The sequence below is a fragment of the Culex pipiens genome, chromosome 3, assembly GCF_016801865.2.
Source record: "Culex pipiens pallens isolate TS chromosome 3, TS_CPP_V2, whole genome shotgun sequence".
Lineage (NCBI taxonomy): Eukaryota > Metazoa > Arthropoda > Insecta > Diptera > Culicidae > Culex > Culex pipiens.
This window is the reverse complement of record NC_068939.1, coordinates 57,251,693-57,279,459: the sequence shown is the minus strand read 5'-3', so window position 1 is coordinate 57,279,459 and position 27,767 is coordinate 57,251,693. Positions and strand designations below refer to the sequence as shown.

Genomic DNA, 27,767 nt, shown 5'->3' with positions numbered 1-27,767 from the left:
GTCACCAAAGTGGTAGCCAAAAATGTCAGATTATGCATAAATTAAGCGTTTTTACGATTAGGCAAGTTCGATGGCTGGTTTGGAGTGAATGTGTGAGCGATACAGGGGCTATCAGAGGGAATTATGTGGGAACGCAGATACGAGGTGTACCGGGGCTTTGGCGACGATCATCCGGTGAAATATCAGGGCCGAATGCTTTCAGTGTTATTTGGTGACATATTGGTAGATATTAGAATGGGTATTTTATTTCCCCGTGTGAAGAAAAATGCGATCGTTAGCTGTGAACATTTTGAAAAAGTTTATGTTTTGTGTCATCTTAGCCTTCTGTAAACTATGTTTAGTGACCCGCTTTAAATTTAAGATCATCCTAACATGAACTGTGAATTATGAACTAGTAATGAGCAGTTCTCTAGAATTTCGTGAAAAAGAACAGAAAAAATGTATTTACCTATTTTTCACAATAAGCTTTAACTCGATAATGTTGCATTTCATGAAAAAATCTTAAAAGTACTTTTTGATTCAAATTCAATTCAACATCCAAAAATGATTTGTGTATTTTTTTCCGAGAAATTTTCGATGCTTTCCAAAAATCACGATTAAAAAAAACATAATTTGGTAAAAAACAAAATGTCCATCATATTTTACAGCTCGAAAGTTGCCTTTTTTGGTCCACTTAAACATATAAAAAATAAATCGAGGTGGGTAAAGTTTGTTAAAATAGTTTTTTTGTGATGAATGGCTAATTTAAAAAATGTCAATTTTTCCGTGTACCTAATTCCTTCCGTCAAGCCCTTAATCATAATATTCATGTTATATTTTTTGTTTAAAAATACTTAAAAACGGTTGAAAACTTTAAACTTTAGCAAATCAAAAAAGACCAATACAATTATTGAATTATGAGCCACAAAATAAATACTGGTTAAAAATTTATTTAAATATTAAAATCCTTGAAAAACATAATAGAAGTGCAGCTTTCTCATGAAAATACTTATTTGACAAACATTGGCATAATTTTGGTTTTCATGGATTTTTGTCTTGTTTAAGATGACTTGGCCAATGTTTTAAATAATGCACTTTTTGCCATCTTTGGCTGCGTTTATGCCCTTTATTAAGCAATAAAGCAAGTTGTTGAACTAAATTACTCAAAATTAGGCCGATGTAAATAGTTTTTGTCCCTTCAAAATTGGTTCGAATAATCAGGGGGCAAAGATTTTTTTAAGGAAATTACAAAATTTTAATGAAAACAGAAGTCAAATCAACTGAAAACAATCTTAAATGTATTTTTATTTTTATTCGCAAAAAATGTCAATATAAACAACTTGAAACGTTGAAACCTTGGCTTCTAATTTTCATTTTCATCCATTTTTAAAATTATTTTGTATTTGTATTTGCTTAAAGTTATTATTCTGTTCCATTTTGTAATATTACTTAAATATTTAGAATTTTCCAATTTGAGTTTGGAAGTACCGTGAACCGGGGTGACTTTGATAGGATTTCAATTTGTTTTTAGCATATTTTGCAACAGGTAAGGTTTTTCTCAAGATTGTTATTTTTAAAACATGTACTGGGGTAGACTACACAAAGTCCATGCACTATTTCGGAATAAAAGTTTTTTCAATAATGTTTAAAAAAATAGTTACGTTAAAAATTCTTAATTTTAATTCCGGGGTGACTTTGATAGTCATAATTTTTCTTGCTAAAATCATATTTAAGATGTTCAAACTTTATTTGTACCCTAAATGTACCATCACTAAAGTAAATGATATAGTTTTTAAGAAAAAAAAAAAAAACAATATTAGGTAACTAAGTGTATAAGCTTTTGAGCAAAATACATATAAATTTAAGGTAAAATTGTTAAAAAGTCGAAATTTCGCCTAAAATTTGTTAAAACTGGTTTTGTTTATAAAATTATCGATTTATTTTGCATTTTTTACAAACTTTGAAGCACGAATCACAAGTTTTCACATTTTAGATGAAATTTATTTAACTGAAATTGCTTATAATTTTGGAGATTTTTTTAAAATGGTGTTTCAAAAACACATATTATATATTATTTACAAATTTATTAAACCTTCTCCTAGTGGAAAATTGTCCAAAGAATCCGAAAATGCATTCCGTTTTCCAATTAAAAATCATGTTTATTGAGAAAATCATGACACTTAGAGAAGTTTAAAATAATGACTTTCATCAACATCAACATCTATAGTTAACTAACTATTTAAACTTGTTAAAATTTTATGAAAAGTTCTTCTTGAGATACTTAGAACACTTCTCTACCACGGTCAGTATGTTTCTAAACCATTCCTTACGTATTTTAATTGTACTCTTCTTGCGGAAAAAAAATAAAAAAAACCTATCAAAGTCACCCCGTTTTACGGTAGTTATTTTTGTAGTTAATATTCTAAAAAGTAAAGGTTAATTCATTAAGTTATTACAAATATTATTTTTGAAATTTATGATTTTCAATTTTTTTTAACAAGTGAGTATGGGTTAAAAATTAGAAAACAGAAAAAAATAGATCTAATGAAATTAAATCGTTTTTGTTTGTGAATGAGAAACATTAGAAAACATTTTCAATTTTTGAAAAAAATGTAGCTAGCAAAACAGCTTCTAAATATTGAGGCCCTTATAACTATTTTTAAAGAATTTATCTTTTTAAAAATATTGAGTAGAATGAGGGTTACAGCATAAATTCTTATTAAACTGAATTTTTCATTGTGATTGCATTGAAAACATAAAAATACTGAACTCTATTATGTGGTTCATTGATTTATCTAACTAAACAAAAAAAAAACAGAAAATTCAAAAAGAAACTTTTGAAACTTTTGAAAAAAAAAAAAACGTTCACCATGTTTGAATTATATTTCTAAAATTATTTTCTTCCGTTGATAATGCTCTAATAAATAAGAAAGCTTAAAAAATATTGCTGAAAATCAAAATTTTGAAAACAACATTGAGAACAGTTAAAAAAATTGATTGTAAACTATTTTTAATTTTTGAAAAATGTCTGTTTGTGCCGTATTTGATTAAAAAAGCAAAAAAAGTATTGTATTTTAAATAGTTTACAATCAATTTTTAACTGTTTTCAATGACTTTAGACATTTTTTTTTAAATTCATTGATATTTTTTAAATTTTTGATAGTAGCGTAACTGTAACATTTTGTGATACTTTTGCTTCGATGTTTTAAAGGTTGAGCTTAAACTTTTGAAATTTAGTTTTTGTTATGATTTTTCTCAAAAAAAAAAATGTTTTATAGGTTTTCAGTAAACAGCATGGAAAGAGCAGGAAATGCAGATGGAGCCTTTTTGAAGTTGATGATTCGTAAATTGAATGAGAATCAATCAAAAAGTTGCTAAGTTTACAAAGGCACTTAGAACCTCTTGAAAACTAACCCGAGATGTTTAATTGAGGTTCTGGAAAAGTCTGGAATTCGAAAATGGGATCTGAGTGGTCACACTTTATTATTATTAATAATGAAAGAGAAAGTAGTGTAAGAAAACAGTTGAGGAAAAAAAAACATTAAATAAAAGAATAAAAAGTTCAAGAATTTTAAATTGTTTCAAATTTTTTTTTATCACAGAGATTATTTCGAGTTCTTCAAGGCCATCAGAAAAAAACTTCCATAAAATTGGTCAACGCAACGACCTTGACGCGATGCATCTGTTTCATTTGCATACCGGTCTCCCCGACGATGACAACGTCTCGTTTGTTCAATATCTGGTCGTTGAACAAGGTGATAAAACTCACCGATGGATGACCGAAACATCGTGTAAACAACGCCGCCTTCCATTTGACCTCCAAAAAGGGCCTCCCCTTTGTCGTGTGTGGGCATTTTCAATGTTGATTAGCAGACGCGTCAAAACCGGTTTCCCCGGACTTGAAACGATACGCGGATACTTCTTCAAATCCGCACAACCTTTGCAACGCGTTGGCATCGTGCTATCTTGACTGAAATTTAAATTACTTTTGAGTTTAGTTAATTCGAAAATATTGAGCCAAAACTGAAAAAAATCGTTCAATATTGCAACACGTCATACAAAAAGCTCCTGAAACGCATCACAAACATGACAAACGCGTCAAGAGAGCACATTGTCGACGTATTAACGAGAGCCACATTGTTCCAAAACCCACGGAGTTTCGTACAACCAGTTGTGTTCTGATCTCCGGGTTCTGGTTTTTGCCTCGTCGAGCACCCACTAAGATCGCACGAAAAAGGAAGTGTTGGCCATTGCGGCTATGACATTCAAAATATGGAGAACCCCCCTCTCGATAGGTGGAACCGGTTTCGCCGTTGAGGACCGTGCAAAAGTGCTAAATAACTTTGTTCTCTTGGTTCGCTTGGAATTGCGCAACGTTACTTCGTTGAGGGCCAGGGTCATTGGGATCTTCTTGGCCATATGGCCGCGGAACTTACCGTCTCGATGGGCATCGTGTTGCAGCTCTTGAGGGGCAGCTTGTACCGCAGTGGGCCCTCCTGGTCCCGGTACTCGGTGAGGCAGGTCGAGTTCTTGGCCAGACCCTTCGGGTACACCATCCCGCTGAACTGGCCGTTCAGGTTAGCGGGTGCATCCTTGATCGTGACCAGCATCGACCCGGACAGACATTGTATCCGCACGGTCGGTTCTTTGGTGAATATCGTGGCAGATCCTGTGGGGAGGAAGGTGGAAACGAGAAGAAAGACACATATATCAGAGGTTCGGTTACGCCTTTTTCGTTTTGCCGGCAGATTAGACGGGGGCTCAGATCTTGCCGCGCTCGGGACGATGAACCTATAGGAGGGCTTCATACATGCGATCCCGAGACGTCCAACTAACCAACGAAGGTGGAGTAAACGACGACGAGTCGCGCAAGAACTTTGTTGAAAATTGCTTCAGTTCTTGCAGCGCCCACAACATCGTTTGCTAGGTTGGCGGCCACTTTGACGGGACGGTCATAGACAAGTTGACTTGAGTCTCACTATATTTTTAATCTAAAGTCCGTAGTTCTGCAAGTTGTTAAGTTTCCCATCCGTTTGTCTATGCTACCCATCATGTGCTCGAAGTCCGCTACAGCTCGTGATCGTATAAATCTTTCTCTCCGCACGTGGGTTCTACCCCACTTCCAGCGAGCATCATCATGCACGTTCCGGCGGCTGCAAGGAAGAATGTCGGCGGTGCGGCATTTCTCCGAGTCGTGTAGCCGTTACTTATTAGAACTTGGACTTTGGTTATTCCGGTTAGGGGTCTTTCTCCATGTTGGCGGCGGCTCGTATGGCATAAAGGCATTTCTTTCTCCTGTAGGAAATGAAGTTCACTTTAGACGGGGAGGTATAATGACTTTTTCCAATGAGAAATTTGCTACATTGTCGTTGATTTTTATTTCTTCAATTTTAACGGAGTAATTCATTGAAAATTCACATAATTGATTTGCTTTCTTTAAGAGAGTTTGTAATTTGGATGCCTTCCAAATTTACTGATCGAATGCAATTTTAACCTCGTTTGGAAGGATTTTTTTAAATAGCGATCATTATTTTCATCAAATTACAAATAATTCTCAAAAGGTCAAATTACAAAAATACCATGAAAACTTTGAAAAGATAAAGATTTTTCTTTTTGCATTTGAAAGTTAGTTAGTTTTTGTATTGAAAGTTAGTTAACTACAATTAGGAAACTATTGATAAATATCACCATTTAAAAACTCTCGATGTTTATTTACTTAATAAAATTGAGTTCGAATCGGAAAACGGAATGAATCATCGCATCCTTTGTACAATTTTACCCTAGACACAGTTAAAAGTAGTCTTTGAGTTACAAGTTTTAAATGTTATTCAAAACAGAATTCAATAACATCTTCACAATTAGGGTTATTTTCGTTAGAACAAGATTTAAAGTGAATTTTGTAAAACTGTCGACTCTTTCTAAAAAATTGGATTAGTTTTTGAACTAAGTTAAAAAAAACATTAGAATTTTTCAAATCAAATTTGATTTGAAAAATTCTATTGTTTTTTTAACTAAGTTCAATAACTAATCCATTTTTTTAGAAAGAGTCAACAGTTTTACAAAATTCACTTTAAACGTTTCCAATGGATAAATTGATGTAATGAATTGAATATATGAAATTTAAAGAAATGAAACACGGTGACTATCAAAGTCACCCTGTTATTTAAAATAACTTGAACATTGTGTGGCCAACCCCAGTACATGTTTTAAAACTATAAATCTTGAGGCAAGTCTTACCGTTCGAATAACATGTGAAAAATAAGTTGAAATCCTGTTAATGACTCCCGGTTTCTGGTACATTTTTTTTTAGCAATTCTCTAAGAACTTCGAAAAACGTTTTTTTTTGTATTTTTTAATTGGATGAAACTTTGTGTGTACTGTGTACTGTTTAATTGGATGAAACTTTGTGTGTACTGTTTCTATGACTAAACAAATCATTGTTCAGAGTTAGTTTGTTCATAGAAGTGTTTATTTACATTTTTGGCAACTGGCTATTAATATTGAAAAATCTGTGTTTTGAGAACGGATTTTCGTTTAGAATTTTAGAAAAAATAATAATTCAAAATATAATTACAATTTTACTTAGTTCGACATTTAACACATCTTACTTTTTAATCTTACTTTTAATATGTTTTAGATGACAAAAAAACCCATCGTTTGAGCTACAGCACAACCAAGAGAGAATTTTGGCTCAAGCCTAAAGTTGATTTGGCTCGAGTTTGACACTTTTTCTCTGGAAAGTTTGTCTGAATTCATTTTGCAGGTTTGTTATTTTTTGGAAAGGGTCTTGATTTTTGAAAAACGTGGATAACATTCATTGGTCCAATAATCTGCATATCTCAAGCAAATTTATAATAATTTTGGAATATTTTCAAAAAAAAAAAAAAAAGAATTGTCGGATGGGGTCAAGCTTTATGACCTCTACAGCAAGTTTGACAATATTCATTGGCAGTATTGCAAATTTTTCGGAAAACACATAAGTCGTGGAAAAAAGTCGAATAATTATGCTTGCTTTGTTTATACAGAAATTCCATTTGAAAACAGCCTAAAGCGAAAAAAAAGTTCTCCGATCGGGCTCAAATTTTTTCTGGGTGTTCCTTAGTCGAAATAATTAGACCCATATTTTTTTTGTTTGGCAGTTAGGGTGACCTACACCGTGCTAGAGTGGTCCAAAAATCGGCCATTTACATCAATTTTTGCCAAAAAAAAACATTTTTTTTAAATTCATAACTCCGCATCATTTCAACCGATTTTAGTTGTCTTGAACGCAAATGAAAAGTTTTTAGTTTGCCTATTAAGAAAAAATAAACCCAAAACCCCAGAAAAATTTTGAGCCCGAACGTTTTGTTCGGTTTATGATTTTTTCAAATGCATAAATAATGCCAAAATAATTATTCGACTATTTTCCACGTCTTTAATAATAATGTATTTTTCCGAAACATTGGCCACACTGCCAATGAATAGAGATATCCACGCGCGAGAGTGTGTTAGTTTGTAACAAAATTTACACGCAGACAAAGGCAAATCGAGTAGAATGATTCGTCTGCCAAAATCAGCTGTGTCCTTTGTTATACCACGAGCACGTGGTAAACAGCTGGTTTTTACAGACGATTGATCTACTCGATTTGCCTATGTCTGCGTAAAAAAAGTGTAAACAAAATCAGCTGCTTGGAATTCAGCCAATCACAATCGTTCAAAACCAAAACAATACTTCAAATACAAATACTAACACAGACTGATGGTGTGCGTGAGAGAAACCGTGGAGATCTCTATACTGACCAATTAATTTTTTTCATGTTTTTTGAATTTTTTTTTCTGAAAAATCTAAATTTTTACAAAAAAAGTCAAAAAAAAAAATGGTAATTGGAATGTTATTTTTATGTAGTAGTAGTAGAGGGTGACGAGCGGGAATTCCCGGGAAAAATTTCCCGGGAAATCGACCATTTTTGGACCTCTCGATTCCCGGGAAATTCGGTCGAGACTCCCGGGAAATTTTATACTTATAAATATTCAAGCAAAATTATATAAACTAATCAGAAAATTATTTGAAAAATTCTAAATTGCTTAGAACATTGGAAATTCAATGTTCGATGTACAAGGTTTGAATAAACCATTGCTTCTCTGATCTTTTTATTCAGAATGTTTAAAATTTAACCTATCAAAAATTTCAATAACTATAATTGAGAGAAGCCAAAAAAATTAGACCCCAACATTTTTCTTGAAGCATACTTAGCAGTTACTCCCAGAAATGAAATCAAAAGTTGTTTTAAATTGTTTTTATTTATTGTTTCTAAGAGGGAAAAGCTTTTTCAAAATAAGTTCAATTTTGATATCCTATCTTGCAATCCCCATATATTTTTTTTAATTCGAAGAACCTAAGTTGAATTTGCTGTACCAAGGTTAATTCTTTTTTGATGCCGATAAGTTGTTTTGTGATTCACGTCAACTTTAATATTCAATTATATTTTGGATAAAAACACTCTGTCAATCTTTGTAAAGTTAAGGTCCACCAATTGTGAACATTCGGATTTTTCTGATAACTGTAAATATTTCTTCAATGAATATTTACAGTTGACCATAAAAAGAAAAAAAAAAGTTCACATTGTTGTTTTTGGTCGTTGTTTATCATATTGCAAATATCCCGATACTGGGAAATTATATATTAGCTATTGTTTTACTTCACAAACATCTAATAAGAAGTTCATGCAACAAGCTTGTGAAACTTTTGAAAAATCACTCAGTGCGAATAAAGATTCGTTAACATTTTAAACTACAATTTTGAGTCCTAAAAAGCGGAAGAATCGATCTTATATTTGCAGATTCAGAAAAAAATCAAAAGGTAGATATAGTTCCTCAGATAAAGAGGATACTGAAGTTTTATAGAATAAGTATGAATTGAATGTAACTTAATTGATTAAAAAAACAATATAATTACAATTCCTTTTGAATTATTGCCACTATTGCCATAGAAAAAAAAATTCCCGGGTCCCGGGAATTCCCGGGAAATGGTTAAATTCAACTCTCGATTCCCGGGAAATTGAAAATCTCGAGAATCGTCACCCTCTAAGTAGTAGTATATATATTAGGGTGGGTACGTTTTTCAAAATGTTCTCGGATCAAGTTTTAGTATGGCATGCCCATAGGGACTTTCATGCCAAATATCAGCTCATTTGGTTGTAAACTGGCTGCGCGCATCAGGGTTAAAGTTTACATGGGAATTACTATGGGAAATTGGAACTTTTTATTCAATTGCTCCTACAGGTCTGAGAAAATCACGCGCCAACTTCTGGTATGGTCAGGTCTATGGGGAATGGTCTGGAGAACAATTTACCGAAGAGAGCAAATCGTCGCTTCTGTGCTATCTTGTGACAAACGCCATTTTGGTCGAAAATGAGTTAATGATGGCGTTTCATTAAACTTAACAAACGCTACAAGATGCCATCACCCGATTTTTGGAATTCGTTTCCGTTTCCGGGATATCGTTGGGCACACTTGTGACATAGACCACTTTCTCAACAAATTTTCTGTGCTATCTTGTGACACGTGCAGAGGCAAAAGCAAGCTATAAAACTGTATGGTACCAACAGATGTCACTACACATTTATGTCTAATTTTATAACACCACGTATCACAAGAGAGCACAACATTTTTGAATTGAAAATGTACTACGTGTCACAAGTGTGTTCCTACGAATTAATTAAAGGGCTATTTGAATGTTGATGGAGTTTTGTATGGCGGTTGTCACAAGTGTGCCACCAATATTTTGATGGCGATTTGTATGGCGGTTGTCACAAGTGTGCCACCAATATTTTGATGGCGATTTGTATGGTCGTTGTCACAAGTGTGCCACAAATATTTTGATGGAGATTTGTATGGCGGTTGTCACAAGTGTGCCACCAATATTTTGATGGCGATTTGTATGGCGGTTGTCACAAGTGTGCCACCAATATTTTGATGGCGATTTGTATGGCGGTTGTCACAAGTGTGCCACCAATATTTTGATGGCGATTTGTATGGCGGTTGTCACAAGTGTGCCAGCAATATTTTGATGGCGATTTGTATGGCGGTTGTCACAAGTGTGCCACAAATATTTTGATGGAGATTTGTATGGCGGTTGTCACAAGTGTGCCACCAATATTTTGATGGCGATTTGTATGGCGGTTGTCACAAGTGTGCCACCAATATTTTGATGGAGATTTGTATGGCGGTTGTCACAAGTGTGCCACAAATATTTTGATGGCGATTTGTATGGCGGTTATCACAAGTGTGCCACAAATATTTTGATGGAGATTTGTATGGCGGTTGTCACAAGTGTGCCACCAATATTTTGATGGCGATTTGTATGGCGGTTGTCACAAGTGTGCCACCAATATTTTGATGGAGATTTGTATGGCGGTTGTCACAAGTGTGCCACAAATATTTTGATGGCGATTTGTATGGCGGTTATCACAAGTGTGCCACAAATATTTTGATGGAGATTTGTATGGCGGTTGTCACAAGTGTGCCACCAATATTTTGATGGCGATTTGTATGGTCGTTGTCACAAGTGTGCCACAAATATTTTGATGGAGATTTGTATGGCGGTTGTCACAAGTGTGCCACCAATATTTTGATGGCGATTTGTATGGCGGTTGTCACAAGTGTGCCACCAATATTTTGATGGCGATTTGTATGGCGGTTGTCACAAGTGTGCCACCAATATTTTGATGGCGATTTGTATGGTCGTTGTCACAAGTGTGCCACAAATATTTTGATGGAGATTTGTATGGCGGTTGTCACAAGTGTGCCACCAATATTTTGATGGCGATTTGTATGGCGGTTGTCACAAGTGTGCCACCAATATTTTGATGGCGATTTGTATGGCAGTTGTCACAAGTGTGCCACCAATTTTTTGATGGCGATTTGTATGGTCGTTGTCACAAGTGTGCCACAAATATTTTGATGGAGATTTGTATGGCGGTTGTCACAAGTGTGCCACCAATATTTTGATGGCGATTTGTATGGCGGTTGTCACAAGTGTGCCACCAATATTTTGATGGCGATTTGTATGGCGGTTGTCACAAGTGTGCCACCAATATTTTGATGGCGATTTGTATGGTCGTTGTCACAAGTGTGCCACCAATATTTTGATGGCGATTTGTATGGCGGTTGTCACAAGTGTGCCACCAATATTTTGATGGCGATTTGTATGGCGGTTGTCACAAGTGTGCCACCAATATTTTGATGGCGATTTGTATGACGGTTGTCACAAGTGTGCCACCAATATTTTGATGGCGATTTGTATGGTCGTTGTCACAAGTGTGCCACAAATATTTTGATGGAGATTTGTATGGCGGTTGTCACAAGTGTGCCACCAATATTTTGATGGCGATTTGTATGGCGGTTGTCACAAGTGTGCCACCAATATTTTGATGGCGATTTGTATGGCGGTTGTCACAAGTGTGCCACCAATATTTTGATGGCGATTTGTATGGCGGTTGTCACAAGTGTGCCACCAATATTTTGATGGAGTTTTGTATGGCGGTTGTCACAAGTGTGCCACCAATATAACATTCATTACACCGTAACATTCGTTACACCGTAACATTCGTTACACCGTAGTATGGTCACACCGTAACATTGTTACACCGCAATATTCGTTACACCGCAGTATGGTTACACCGTAACATAGTAACACCGTAATATGATTACACCGTAACATTGTTACACCGCAACATTTGTTACTTCGTAGTATGATTACACCGTACACTTGTTACACCACAACATTCGTTACACCGTAACATTGTTACACCGTAACATTGTTACACCGTAACATTGTTACACCGTAACATTGTTACACCGTAACATTGTTACACCGTAACATTGTTACACCGTAACATTGTTACACCGTAACATTGTTACACCGTAACATTGTTACACCGTAACATTGTAACAACGTAACATTGTATCAATGTAACATTGTTACACCGTAACATTGTTACACCGTAACATTGTTACACCGTAACATTGTAACAACGTAACATTGTAACAATGTAACATTGTAACAATGTAACATTGTTACACCGTAACATTGTTACACCGTAACATTGTTACACCGTAACATTGTAACAACGTAACATTGTTACACCGTAACATTGTTACACCGCAACATTCGTTACACCGTAACATTTCTTCACACCGTAGTTTGATTACATCATAAAATTGTTACACCACAACATTGGATACACCGTTACACCTTTACATTCGTTACACCGTGCTTTTCTGTTACGTTACACGTGCTTTTCTGATTTTTGTATACTTTCTGTACTATATCTTTTAGTAGGTATTACTAAATGAGTTCATACTTGGAGCGTTTGTTGAGTGATAGTGTACGAACCGATCGCTTCATTCAGAATGATTCTATCAGTAACTGATGTGAAAATATTCAACTTTAATCTTTAAAAATCGATTTACTCGAAAAGTACTAAATGGCGTTTGTCACAAGATAGCACAGAAGTGACGAAATGGATTCGTTGTCCCTAGACCTGGCGCATCGGCAAACAATCCGATGTCTCCGGAATCAACGGTTTTCCCTGAAAAAGCATCAAATTTTCCTTAGCATGCTATGAAAGCATGATGCACACCGCGACGCCATAGCCAGGTAGCTACCACGTGGGTGAGAAACGGCTGGAATATTCAATTGCAAACTTTCTTTTAACTAGAAAATGATCATTGCGAGTAATCCTGATATTATTCAGTCGAATTCTGAATCTTTGCATAGCAAATTTGTATTTTTTTGCAGATTTTTCATCCACGTGGTAGCTGCCTGACGTAAAAAATAATAGTACTTCAAAATTCCGGTTGATGCAAACGAAATTGAACACTTTTGTCTTTTTCATATATCCGTGAACCACGCTACTGTAGGAGCGTTTGAACAAAAAGTTCCAATTTCCCATAGTAATTCCCATGTAAACTTTAACCCTGATGCGCGCAGCTAGTTTACAACCAAATGAGCTGATATTTGGCATGAAAGTCCCTATGGGCATGCCCTACAAGGGGAACCATACTAAAACTTGATCCGAGAACTTTTTGAAAAACGTACCCACCCTAATATATATATAAGGTGTTCTTCGAAGGGTTGAAACAGTTTTTGTTCTTAGACATTGAATGTCAGAGATCATGTTGTTAAGAGATACTTTTTCCAAGAATTAAATTTTAATTACAGCGGACTCTCTGGCTGTCGATCTTCTCGATATCAATATTGCTCCAGCTGTCAATAAATTTTTCAGTCCCTTCAAATTTCAATGGTCCCTTCAATATCGACAACGAGAGAGTTCACTGTACACATTTAAACATTTTGAGTGTTTGAAAATTTATAATTTATTGAAAATATAACTTTCACGCTATTTTCAGATTTTTGAGAAAAAATAGTGTTGTGACCAACTCTCACTTTTGATGAGTTATCATTACAAGCCTATTTGTATGAAACTAACTGCTTGATTTTAAATGTACAAAAAATGAAATATGTAGACAAGTTTCCCAGCCTTTGATTTTTTTTACGAAATTGAACATCAATGATTTAAAAAAAATCTATGCTTCGAAAACTTTTTCCAGAAGACGGAATAGTGGTTTTGATTGCATTTGCTTCACAAAATTAAGGTTTATTAACTTTTATTGTAATTTAAAAAATCCAACCTTCAAGTTTTAACACCTTTTTCACAGGCAACTATCTCGTTAACGTAAACATTCCGAGAGCTCGATACTTCGAACTATGTCGAACCGGAATCCAAAGCTGTAGGCTTTCTGCTCCGAAAAAGAACTAAACACGAGATGTTGACTTCGTTCTCTGGATACAAATCTGTGAAGCATAGCCAACGACGGAGGAAGTTTGGTTTTGCCATTTGTCATTGGAAAAGGCAATTATGTTTAGGCTTCTAACGGGTTAACTCAGCCGTTCTTCCTGGATCGCGTCGAGAACACTTTTTAACCTGGTGATCTGTGGAAAAAAAAAATCGAACATGTTGAGTTTTAAGATCGTTTCGTAAAGCCAATGCACTACTGCTCAAAGGTTCAACGAAACCCTGCGCTTGGTTACGTCAGCCCAAAACAAAGTAATAACTAGTGGTGAATTACTTTTTTCGCGCCAATCCGTACGTGATGCAAACCTTCGTTCGAATCGAAAAACACACCTCCTCCCCTCTTTTTTTTGTTTCGATAGTCGAACTAATTAGTATATCTACTAGTACTTACGTTTGATGGAAGGAATCTGAGCGGATCGCGTGAAAGTGGCTATTGTCTGTAATGAAGAAAAAAAGCAAGAAAGAAAACACTGGTTAGTAACGGCTCGTCATTCGTTTTACAAAACTGCAAGCAGCTTATATGGTTTCCGGCATTTTGCGCCTCCACGAGCAAAAATTCCGACCGCTGGGCAAGTTGAAAAATGCACTTTAGTAACGCAAACTGACCATCGCCCAAGGAGTTCGTTCGCCTTCGAATTCGCACTTTTTCCACGAAAGCAATCAGCCTTACTTGTTTTGTGAATGATTATGCTCATTAGAGTTGGGGAGTTGATGGCCAACCGACCTTCTAGAGGTGAATTTGGCAGCAATTTTCAAAACAACCGCCCACCGAATTCGGCTGGAGCCAGGCCTAGGTGAGAGAGGCTGATTGTTAAACAGATCAAATTGGCGCCAATGAAAACTATAATTATTCAAACACCTACAAAATTGCATGCATGTATTGGGCAAGTGCGGCCAATTGGCAGCGGGAAAGAACATATTGTGTGCTGTGATTGTTGTTTTGAAGGTGTGGTTGTTAGGGTGGATCAAAGGGGGGAAGAAAACTTCAAAATTTGATAGATTTTCTTTTCGTTTAATTTTTTTTAAATTGTTTTACATTTTATCATTGTTGGATTGAAATTATGACCCTAAACCCTATTTTTTATGTTGTTATTTTTTCACATAAATATGAAACGATTTCTTATTGACTTAAAAAGTATCTAGTTTATATGTAGTTTCAAAATAGATAGTTGAGGTTAAATGAATGTAACGATTTGTTTGAACTTAAAAAATATTTAAAATTCAACCCACCCTAACAAATTGGTAATTTTACCTTCACACATGAAATCCGCACTAGCAAGATCAGTTCAATCACGCCAACGCACTCCGTCGGTAGGTTGGCACTCGTGTAAGACAGACAAAACTAGCAATAATGATAGCACACGCAAAGTCAAAGTCGTGACTGACTGGTGGTTGTAGGTTGTGGCGGTTTTGCTGCGGTGCCAGGGCAGGTTCCATTTTTGGCATGGAAACTGTGTCGAACCGCAAGATCGAAGACCGACTTGGGGTTGGTTGGTCAACTGGGATAAATTTAGACACCTCAAGGTGATGTCGAAAGGTAATTTGTTGTCAATTATCGCCAAAGAGTTATGGCTTAATTTTGAACTTTGTTTTGACACTGATTGTCATTTTTTTAGAACTGTTTATAAATTGTTTGTGAAATGGTCTAGACAATTACAGATTCCAAATTTGACAAGTGAGTTCAATTTTTTTATTCAAACATTTCTGGCAAACATTAGTTTAATTTTACCTCTCCTTAATGCAGCTCGAATTGTTTTCAAAATGCTTCCAAGTGAAATGAAAAGTTCGCAACAGCACAAAATTTCGATTTCTCCAGGCCCCCCCCAATCATAACCAAATCTCAAACATTTCAAACACAAACCGCATGCTCTGATTCAGCGATTCACCGCGCGGGAGATAGTTTTAACCTGACCGTCACGAACTGGCCGCCAAATGCCACAGGTAACCGATACCCTGTAACTAAGTATTCATTTCACGTTCACCGCGGTGGAACCAAATTAAAAATATTGAGTACATCGACTCCCCGAGCCAGAGCCAGAGAGGGACCTCAAGCTGGCGTGGCGCGCATGCAATTTGCTTTAATTTTATTTTATTTGAGCTCACTTTTTTTTGCACACTTTAATGGTCCACTACACTCCAGTCCGGCGAGGAGGGCTCGTGCTCGTGACTAACGTTTACGTTTAATAGGCAGACGCCCCAAAACGCCAAAACTATGGCGGCGGCAAACGGCCAACGGGCCAGAGCGGTGTGAGTTTAAAGACCTCCTTGTAGTGGGGGGGTACTTTTAATGGTGAAGAGGTGTAGAATTTGGTTAAAATTTAACTGTATTTCGACACATTCTTGGTGCTTTAGTGCGAAATAATTAGCTGTGAATAACTGTTGTCGCCTATTTCAATAAAAAAGGGAATTTATAAGAAAGTTGGTATAATTAGATATTTTTCTTAAAATAAGACATTGCTTTTTTGTTTTCGTTGTTTCATTATTTCAAACTTTTTTTGAAACAGGTTCATAAGCTAAGGATTTCTTATGTTTTAACCTGTAAAGAGAAAACTCTAGAAAGGAACTTTCATAACAAAATACTTTCTCAAATAAAATTCTCAGGAACAAATCGCCTGTTTTTCAAAGAACAATATTGAAAATGGGTTCTTCGCTCTGTGGAAGAAACATTTCTGGAGGTGGAAAATATTTATTTTTTCGTGTTAAGGTACCCTATAAAGCTAATATTACTTCACATTCAGTTACCATGTTTGGAAGTTTTCAACGGTGCTCTTTCTTAAATTTAATGAAAATCATTTTTAGATCGCAAACAAAATAAAAATAAAAATTCGATATATTTTCGAAACAAACTTGATTAAAAAATCAACACTTTTCCCATTTTTAAAACAATTGAGATCGTTCTACAACATTTTAAGAAATTGCAAATACTCAGAAAAAAAATTAATGCTCGAAACAAAAACTCATTTCTAAGGGCATCCAACTTACCCAGGTTTTTAATTTTACGGGAAATGGGAAAAATATCTTTTTGAATCCCCGGATCCCGGGATCTCAGTAAATTTTAGAAACAGTCATAAAATTTATGTTTTTACAAGGTTTTTATTATATTTGATATGTTTTTCATTATTATTACTTGCCAGTCTGCCAGTTAATTGCTCAAGTTACTGGTCCAAAACGATTAATTACATAAATTACTGAATTACTTTTAACTAGGATAAAAAAAAACATTTATTTTAAATTTAAGTATTCTTTTTTATGGTTCTAAACTTAATTATTTATAAATTGCACATTGGATAGCTCTTTCAAAAATTATGCTGTTTACTTTTTTTTGTACCAATCTGGATATTGGGAATTTTGCGTATAATTTCTATTGAAAATAGCTATAGGCGATCAAACGTAAAAAATGCCCCCAACTAGAGGGCGCTGAAACTTTGAGTGATGTTTACATGATATCCTACAGCGAGTTAATTGGTTTGAAATTTGGAATTGTTTTATTTTATTATAAAATTGACATTTATATTTAAGTATTCCATTTTCCGGTAAAAACTTAGTAGCTCAATTGATATCAAGAGGTTTTTTAAATAGGTCCTATAATTATAAAAAAAAAAACACAATAGCTTATAGGACCTTTTTTTATAAAAAAAACACTAGATATGAACAATAATAATTGTTTCATGGCCAATTTAACCTGTTCATTATCTGATTCGAAATTCCATTATGTTTCACGTTTCAATCAACCGAACCCTTATCAATCAATTGCAAAAGAAGATTATTTAAGTTGGCTTACGTTTTTTGATGTCGTGTTTGTCATAAAAGCAATATACATATGAATTTATCTAATATTTTCAGTTTATTGGAAGCCGAATGCCTTTAAAATACAGAAGTTGTTTGAAAAAAGGCTCCCTGATTTTTCGAGCCAAACATAAACTTTGATAAATATTTGCAGCGGCGCTTCTTGAAAATTGTGAAATTCATCAAAATAACGTTAAGTTTTAAAATGTTTTTCAAACATTGGTTTGACATTACTTTCCTTGTTTTTTTTTTCTCAAGAAAATTAATAAAATCTGTTAATGAAAATACGGATAATGTGGAATGTGACATTTACATTGGATTAAATTTCTGCTGGATTAAAATCAGTTTCGATAAACAACATGATGAAAATAAATTTTAAGTGAGTTTTAGGAGAGAACTATGGTGAAAAAGGCCTTCTACATACAGAGTGTGTGTGTGTGTGTGTGTGTGTGTGTGTGTGTGTGTGTGTGTGTGTGTGTGTGTGTGCAACCAACCAAACGGGACCACGCGGTCGCTTCTTACAAATTGAGTTGTTTCCATGTATTTTTAGATCTTCATTCTATACATACAAATAACTCGCATAGGCATTTGGAAGGTGTTAGCTCTGCCGAGCTTTGGTGACCCATTTCTACGCTGGCTAGCCGAGCGCGAGGTCCCTCAGCTTTTATCGACAAGCCCCGCCCTGAAGAACGTTTGCACCAATCGGGTTCAAACGTTATTTAGAACTTCCGAACCCTTGTCAAATGGACAAGGACCCAGCGCGTATATAGTTTGATAGTAACAGTATTCCTAATTCCAGGCGTCGTTCACCAAGCCGTGATGGTCTTGTGGTTAGCATTTTTGCTCACCAATCCAAAGGACGGGGGTTCGAACCCCGACTCGGGCGACTTTGATTTTTCGTTCATGTTCAGTGTTTCAAGATTTATATTTCCTATACTTTCTCGTTGGGAGCAGATGGGAATCGAACCCAGGACCATTCGCTTAGAAAGAGAACACCGTAACCAGTCAGCCTCGGCCGCTCCTAAAGCCTTCTATATACAGAGTCAGTCTTTTTTAATCTTTGTGTTTCATTATGTTATTTGAAATTAATAAAATACTATTATATATATAAAAAGTAAATAGTTTCGTTGAAGAAGTACAATTAAAAAAAATCAATTACTTTAATTACTCAAAAATTACTTTAATTACCAATTAAGTGCATTAAATTACTCTAATTACCATGAATTACTAAGTAATTAAAGAATTATTATTAATTACTTGCCAGTCTGAGGCCTTGCTGGAAACCCTTGCTCAATACTATTAATTGGTGATAATCCACACTTCAATCTAAACAAGGGCAGCAGTTTTTAGATAGCTTCAAAAAAATAGAAAATGTTTATTTGTTCTTTGTTTGGCTTTGGATTATAAATGAACCACCGTTTTCAATCCAATGTGAATCCAATTCAATAAGTCAGTTGTATTTATATTTTTTCCATTAATATTTTTTTATAAGACATTAGTACAAATATGATGGTGATATTCATTAGGAAATGGTGACAGATTTGATGTAAAAAAACGTTACTCCAAATCCAGGTGGTTGGTGCCTTCCTCACATTTAAAGGGTGCCATCCAAAATGCAAAAATTGCGTAAATAACACTTAAGTGCTTATAACTTTTGATAGGGTTGTCAGATCTTCAATGTTTTGGACGCATTAAAATGCTCTTTTGAATACCCATCCAACGATAGGTCGCATGAGAGGTCCGGACAACGTTTTCATCAACATATCTGAGATCCGGTTTCCAAAAAGCGTATAAATAACACTTAAGTGCTTATAACTTTTGATAGATTTGTCAGATCTTCATTGTCTTAGACGCGTTGGAAAGGTTTTTTAAATACCTTTCTAAAAATGTATAGCATGACGGGTTTTCTTACAAAAACCACCCTTTTTACAATCTTCCGGACTTTTGTTAAAATGGTTTTTTTAGCATAACTTTTGAAGTACTTAACTAAACTGCATAATTTTTAATAGCGACTTATGGGACCCCAAGACGGATTGAATGACGGTAAAAACGGACAAAATCGGTTCAGCCAATGTCGAGATAATCGAGTGACAATTTTTTGATCAACATCCCACCACACACACAGACATTTGCTCAGAATTCGATTCTGAGTCGATAGGTATACATGAAGGTGGGTCTGGGACGTCAAATAAGGAAGTTTAATTTCCAAGTGATTTTATAGCCTTTCCTCAGTAAGGTGAGGAAGGCAAAAATCAGTAATTTTACATCAGAAAATTTTCATCTGGTTAGAATTTTACTCATTTTTCAATTAAAATTACTTTAAAAGGAAGTAATGTTCAAAATATTTATTTGATAAAAAATTGCATTTTTGTGTAAAAAAGATTAAAAATGTAATCGAAATTGTGAAAAATAAAATAAAATTATACAAGTCAATGTAAAATTTTATATATGTTTAGAATTTAATGTTTTTTATAAAACAAATTTTAGAAATTATCATCAAGTCACTACCGCCAACTGGGGAAAATCGGGACAGCAGTCTGAAAAGGTACAGTAGAATTTAGAGCAACAAATTTGGAAATCGGGGTACGAATTGTTTTGTTCTGTTCCTGTTTTAATCGAAATCAACGAAAAAAATCAAAAAAATATGCAAAAAAGGCAAAAACACCTGCTTTAATTCGTTACATTTGATAGATGACATGATATTTTAAAATTTAAAATCACAAATATACGAAATTTTGTTTAACAATATCTAAAATTAAATTGAAAATAAAAAAAATAACAAATTAATGATGACACATGCCGATTCCAAATTTTAATGATTTCAATATTCTTATCGAATACTAAATATTCAACTATTAATCTATTTCCACAACCAAATCTGAAATTTCAACCCAAAACTTTTTTTCAGTGCTGGGAATTCCCGATAGGTACTTAATATAAAAATTCCCGGGATTCAGGAATTCCCGGTTTTGGAAAAATCTCATTTCTTCATCCAACTTTATTTTCACTTAAAGTAGGATTCCCATAAAACTTTTTTTTGTATTCGATCTTTTAAGGCATAGTGAAAAATAATGCCGAATCTAGTTCCTTAGAGAAAATTGTAATTCCATATCGAAAATGCAGCAATTTTTTTAAATATTTTCAAAAGCTCAATCAAGTCTTAAATCGACCTCGGTTTCGAGTAATAGTTTAGAGAACATGCATAATCCACGTGGCCTTTAAATTTGGAATTTTCAACTTGATATAGGCCTGGAAAACATAAAAATATAAAAGTCAAATTCAAAAGGACAGGAGAACCCAAAAATGATTAAACTATTACGATACAATCCGGAAGTTATTTAATACCATGTCTGTCAAGAATCACATTTACTATAGCCTGACTTTGCGCAAACATGCATCTGCAATGATGTTTATGCAAAACATATCAGCTCAAATGGCAGCAAAAACAAAATACCGTTTAAAACAAGATTCTTCTAACAATATAATGGAATCTTCCATCTACATCCGATGCTGTTATGCTGTCAATTATGATCTCGCCAGCGTTGGCAGAACACAAGGTGGTCTCACTAGCACAAGGTTTAATAAGGTACACACATCTCGCCAGTTTGTCTAGTATGGTAATTAGTTGGTGTGCAGGGCCCTTAAGTGTCTTCATCACAGTAGAGTAAAAAAATAACAACAAAGCTCAGTCCATTTCCTAACAATTACCAGGCACAATAGAATTGAGGTTTGCACCGAGCTTCTAAAACGTTCTACCCTCCTTAACTTCTAACGGCCATTTCCTGCTCAATCATCAACAACAATAACGCCTGTAGACCGAGCCAAGCCCAAGAAGACGCAGCTCGTCCCAACCATTTGCAGAATCTCTCTTTAAACAGTTAAGCTAAAAGCACACATCTGGCTTGCGTGTGCCAAAGATGCAAATTAAGGCTAACATGACTATTGCATAATCACCCTCGCTCAAACAAACGCGAGGGTCGTCGTAAAAGTGTTGAAGATAACCGGGTCTTCGGCTAGCAAAAGGGGTTCTAAAAGCCCCGCAATGTGTTGAGTCACGTACGTTCCATTATATGTGGACGTCGATGCTCGCCCTCACACGATCTCTCGGGGGCCATCCTCCGTTGCTGATTCGATTAGATGACCAGGGGTTGACCATTGTGTCCCAGCAGAACGGACCGTGTTGGGCGGTGCCGCAATTCTCGTGGTGCTATTCTTCGTGGGCAACTCGGAGAACGTGGACCGTTTGGGTGGTGCTCTCTTGACGGAGGGTTTGTTCTGTTGATTCCAAAATTGAATTGAAAATGGCATTTGTGTCAACAGAGCATCCCCGCAATAAAGAATGACCTCGCATGGCCATGTTTGTCCAGAGGTGGTCGCGACTTTAACGCGGAAAAAAGCGAGAAACCTTCCATTGGTGAAAGAGGGTCATGCGTTGGGCGCATCCCCGCGGCGCAATGCAGTTTCCTATATTTTATTATGATTTTGTTGCATCGTTCTTTCCTGGATGTACTGACTGCACATACCGTCTGCTGCAGAAAGGGTACGCAGAGTTGCCGTTAGCTGACCATGGTCGTAGTTGTTGTTAATGGTCACCGTATGCACCACACGATGACAGCTGACCATGTTGACCTAGAAGACGGTTCGCTTCCTATATATATATTGGCACTCGAGTGCGCCCCCCGGGTGGCTTCTAAGTTATTGCGGCCATTGAAGATCGTTACGAGCCCTCTCGTCTTCTTCACGTGTAGGACCGCTGGAATGGGCTACTGATTATATTTCTTGAATAAGGGATAGAGAGCCTAAGCGAGATGCGCGCATGCCATTAGATGCCGTTACTCTAGCCTCCCCATGGACCTCTTGTGACCAGCTCCAACAGCTTGGACCTTAGCGTTTAAGCTATGCGGATTGTGGCCCGAGGCGCAAATGATCGGACGGGCGACTGACGGCCAGCCGTGGTTCTGCTGGTGGTACGCGCGCGCAAATGCTCTTAAAGAGCGTGGAATTATCGCATTACGCGCGGAGATGAGTTTAATCAACTTTTAATAGGATTTAGTCGCTGATCGAGGCCCATTTCCTTGTTTTCAAGTTTTTCTTGCTAGGATGAACATAAAATGAGAGAAAGAACATTTAAAAAGGTTGTTTGTTGTCATTTATATCTGTTTTTATCTGACTCATGTTTAAGTCAATCATAATACACAGTTTATATTATTCAGTTTTTATGCATGGGGTGATGACTGATGTGAATATTGAAAATTCACTTTCAGTTTTGAAGGCAGAATTTGTTATTGGTTCTAATAAATTTATCTCATCAAAATTATAAAATAGTGATTTTACAAATCCGATTTTGTATTGACCAAAACACGATTCTTTTTTGACATTCTGACGATTCTGACATTTTCAGCTCTGACCGCAACTTTTGAGCCATACGGACAAAAGTGTTGCCACCGAGCTATAATTTTTTTGTGGAAATGTGCAGTTGAAAAGTCCTTTACATATTTTTTGATAAAGTTCACCCTTTTGCTAGATATAGCCACATAAAGTTTGAACGCAGATTTTTTTCGAATAGTTTCAATGATTGCTGTCCATTTTTTTTTCGAAAGGTTCAGAAAATTTCAAACAAGTTGCCTAAGAGACATTGAAGATAGGACCTCTGGTTCCTGAAATACAGCGAGTAAAAGAACAAGAAACAAGGAACAAGAAAATTTATTTCTTTAGTCTCATAAAAACAGCCATTTATCTTGCAGAAAAAATATTTTTGAAACTAAAAGCCCTATTTTCAATGTTGAAAAATGAAACATTTGTGAAATTTTGTAGATATTTTCGAAAAAATTACTTTTGAAATTTTGGAAATAACTCTAACCTTTCAAAAGAACGTAATATTGCGTACTTAAGAATTTTGAAATGTTAGTCTTTATTCCATAATTTTATAAATTATTTCAGAACAGATAAAAAAAATCAAAAATGTTTCTTTTTTTTTGTTTCAGTTGGTACTAGATCATAAAAGGCTGTTTGAATGAAACATAGAAAACTTCAATTTTCTTATTTCTTTTTCTTTTATTCGCTGTACTTAGCAACCAAAGGTGCAATCTTCTTTTGGGCAATGTTACTGGAAATTTTATGAACTCTTCGAAAAAAATCAGGAATAGACCCCTAAAAAACTGGAATTTATCAGTTTGAATTCAACTTTAAGTGGTTATATCTTGAAAACGGTGCACAAAATCTGTTGAGTACCTTTTTAATCCAAATTTGATTTTACTTTTTAAAGTGAAGTCAACAATTATGTTCAAGATAATTTGTATTTTTCAAAAAATACATACTTTCCTTACTTTTCCATGGCTCAAAATTTACGGTTTTCGCCTAAACCAAAAAGAAAAAAAAATAAACATGGATTTCGTAAAATTCTTTTTTTTTTGAGAAAAAAGTTAATTAAAAATCGGATTTTTTAACGCGTACCATTTTTTTGTCTTCTGAATAGTTCCCATCAATACATACAACATTGCCAAAGATACCAAATCGAACAAAAAAAAATCTCTTCAAATTTTTGAAAATGATCGATTTATATTGCACAGTAGAAATCAATGTACTATGGAGAATTGTAACTTTTGACATCTTATTCCTAAACCCATTAAAATTTAATCATCATAAGATTTTTTATAGGTTTTGATCCGGAGAACAACTTTGTAGAATATCGCAAGGGACTAAGAATTGATCCCGAAAAGATACTGGGTGTTTTTTGGAGTTTACGTTTTTCGGCAATGTTTCAAAATATGCTCTAAAAATTAACCTGTAGCTTACCGGGATCAATTGTTAGCGCTTTGCGATGTTGTACAAAGTTGTTCTCCGGATCATAACCTATAAAACATCTTTTAGATGAATTAATTTTATTGGGTTTAGGAATGCTTTCCAGAAGAAGAATTAAAATGTGAAAAATTAATCAATTAAATTTATTCAAATTCCATTCTAAATTCAGATCAAAACTGGAGCAACTAAATCTTATCAGAATTCCAAAACAGGGAGTTAATAGTTTCATGCAAATTTTTTAAAGTATTATAATGTTTGTGAAATAAAATCTATAGTCAAAGACGAAAATATATAAGGGAAACTTGATTGATTGATAACCTTTATCAAAAATCATCAGAAATTGATTTATAGTCTGACTTATTAATGTTATTTGAAGACGAATTTTTAAACCAAAGAACTTTTTAATTGTAAATTGAAATAATGCCGCTTACAGTTCTACAGCTAATTAAAACATTTTACATCCAGCAAAAAAAAAAAAAAAAAAAATCTTTCAAAAAGCTTTCAAAAATTTCGACAAAAGTCTTCCAATTTGCGTCCCACGGTGCACACGTCGAACCGTTGACAATTTGCGCTCCCAATTTCCACCACTTTCAATTTCCGTATGGAAAATTAGACGACAAAAAACCCGCGAGAAAGCGTTGGCACTCTAAATTTACCCGACCAGCCGCGAAATTGCGTATCACTTTCCATGATCTTGATCTGAACCGGCTTCGCCGGCCAATTCCAACCCCCAATTAAGGCCTCTTTCTCTCACTCGCCATCGTCCCCAACATCAGAAATCACCCAAAGTGGGTCAAACATTATGAGCAATAAAACGCATCTCCCCGGCGCGATACTTTCAGCGGACACTCCATTTCACCGCGAGCACATCAGAGCCAACCGGTCGTGGCGGTGCTTATCTCCCCTTCCAGATGCGGAAGCTGGCTTCTATGCTGCGATACCGTCCATCAACCGCGCGACCTTGTTTATCCAGCCGGTCCAGCTGGAACCCCCCGCGCGACGAGTCGACGAGCCTGCAGGTAATTAACATATCCATGACCGGCCGAAAAAGGAGAAACCCCCGCGCCACGATCTAGGTCAAGTGTAGAGCCTCGACTGCATCACTTTCTTCGAGCGCGAAGTCAACTCTTGGTGGAAGTTTGCATTCGGGTACAAAGGTGTAATTTCGAGCGTTGAGGAAGTGGGCTCGGCCAATTTCATGCTCACCTTTTCTTTTATTCTTTTCACGTGCGCGAACCGTCAATTTGTATGCCAAGGCAAGGTGAGACCCGAGTAAAAGTGGTGCGCCACGAGATGAGCAGCGAGGCTGGTAGGGGAGAGCAGGTTTGAAGAAACGGTAATTTCTTCGAAAAAAAAAATTAAATCTCGCTTCTACACAGAAAAAAAAAATCGTGGTAATATTACATCTGGGAAGGGGTACATCTTTTATGTCAAAAAAAAGGTGTAATTTTACCTCTGGAAATGTTTAATTTTACCACTTTTCTGGTGTAATGTCATTTTTTCAGTCTAAAATGAGGTAAAATTACATCATAAAAGAGGTAATATTCAACCTTCCAAAATTACAGCTTCCAAATTTACATTATTTTTTTCTGTGTAAGCCTCTGTTGAGCGACTATCCGACGAATCGATCATTCGATGAAATGACCCAATCTCCCCTAATGGCCGTTTGCTCGGTAGCTAAAGGTCCGCGGGAACGCTCGAGCGATCGAGGGTGAGAACCATTCAATTGAGAGTGCGGCCGGCAGTCATCAGCTGAGTGAAAGCCCCGTGGGCCAATAAAGCTGCCCCCAGTGCTGCTGATCATCAACACTGTTCTACATCGAGGTCATACGCGCGCGCGCAGGGGAAGAAGTTCATGGCGTGCGCGCGCGTATACAATAGGGTTAGGCCATAAACGGCGTTGATGATGATGGTGGTGCTGCTGCCGATGATGATGGAGGAAGTAATTGAGATATGTTGGTTGAACGCAACCTTGCCTCTGTGGTCTCGTCGACATGGTTTTGAAAGTGAATCTTCCTCCGCGGCTGTGTTGAATTAGAATTTCACTTTCTCCTTTTGCGATTCCCGCTCCCCTTTCCGTGTACCGGTTCCCAACGGGATGTGGGAAGATGATTATGCTGATTACGGTTCAAAATGCAGAGGGTGGTATCGGGAGCATAAAGAGTTTTGAAGCGATTCATTGTCGGGAGGATTGGGAACTGGTGCATGACTAATCGTGGTATGCGTGTGTCTGGAACAGGCAATTAATTGAATCATAATCGTCCCTTGAACATGGTAGATATTGAGGTCAACACGTTCGAAACAACGCTTCAAGGAAATCGCAGGAACAGATAATGCACCTCGAATTGCGTTGTTTACTTGATGCAGACATCTGTTAAGCAAACAACTTCCACTGGCAAATTGAAGAGAATTTTTATTTCGTTGTTAACAAATTTCTGCTTTTTCCATCAATTTTATGTTTGAATTTGCCATGTTGTTTCAGTTGTTTCTCCACCCAAGTTTCCATGCAATTTTGAAGGCTGTCCATACAAAAGTAACATGAAAACATGTAGAAATCTGTATATCAAGCAGGCATTTTCTGATCGATTTGTTTTTTTAGACTTAGCTGCAGGTCTTTAAATCATTTTTAAATTGAATTCAATTATAAAGAAATCGATTAAGTCAAACTTCACTCACTTTAATTTTTTTAGGTATAGGGCTGTCTGTGTGGATCAATCGGACCACGCACTGGACTCACAATCCAGAGGTTATCGGTTCGAATCCCGAGGCGTAAAATTCTAAGTGTAAATATAGGTATTTGGTGCCTTCTCTTTGTGCCATACATTGTCAACTGAAAACTACAACAGCTTTATTACCGACCAACGAATTGATCCTTAACAGTGCATTAATCCAGAATATAAAAATATAATGTTAGGATGTAACAAAAATGACTTTGTCATGGGCATACAGGGGTTTGCTCAAGTGGGCATACTGAACCCAAATCCTTAATATGAGCTTGATTGGACTTAACAGGAGCTGGTGTATTGCATTTGAATTTTAAATGGGATTTAACCTGTAAAAAAGAGATTTTTTTTTTAATTACAAATTTGAAGCATTTTTGCCACTAAAGCGTTTATTTTCAACGTCGCTGGCGTGTTGGCTAGATCCCTACGTATGTTTTGGTATGTATAACATTGAAGTTTGGAGCACTCTTAAGCTCGGCACAAACCAGAATTTTGTTCGAAAAATCGAAATAAAATTAAAAATAAATTACAAATTTTAAAGGACATTTTTGAAACGTTTTTTACGTGTTAAGTCCCATTTAAAAATTATATGCAAAGCGCCAGCTCCTGTAACGTCCAATCAAGCTCATATTTGGGATTT

General features: G+C 35.8%; 1 protein-coding gene across 5 annotated transcripts in view; it reads right to left on the bottom strand.

The window, feature by feature from the left end:
* Window positions 1-27,767, bottom strand: part of LOC120416047 (cuticlin-4) — a 119,323-nt gene that overhangs the window by 41,607 nt on the left and 49,949 nt on the right. For all 5 annotated transcript variants that reach the window (XM_039577705.2, XM_039577708.2, XM_039577706.2 and 2 more), the window contains 2 exons: window positions 14,209-14,254; window positions 4,416-4,648 (listed from right to left, as the gene is read on the bottom strand). In XM_039577705.2, coding sequence (XP_039433639.1) covers window positions 4,416-4,648; window positions 14,209-14,254 — 279 coding nt within the window. The remainder of the gene's footprint in view (window positions 1-4,415; window positions 4,649-14,208; window positions 14,255-27,767) is intronic.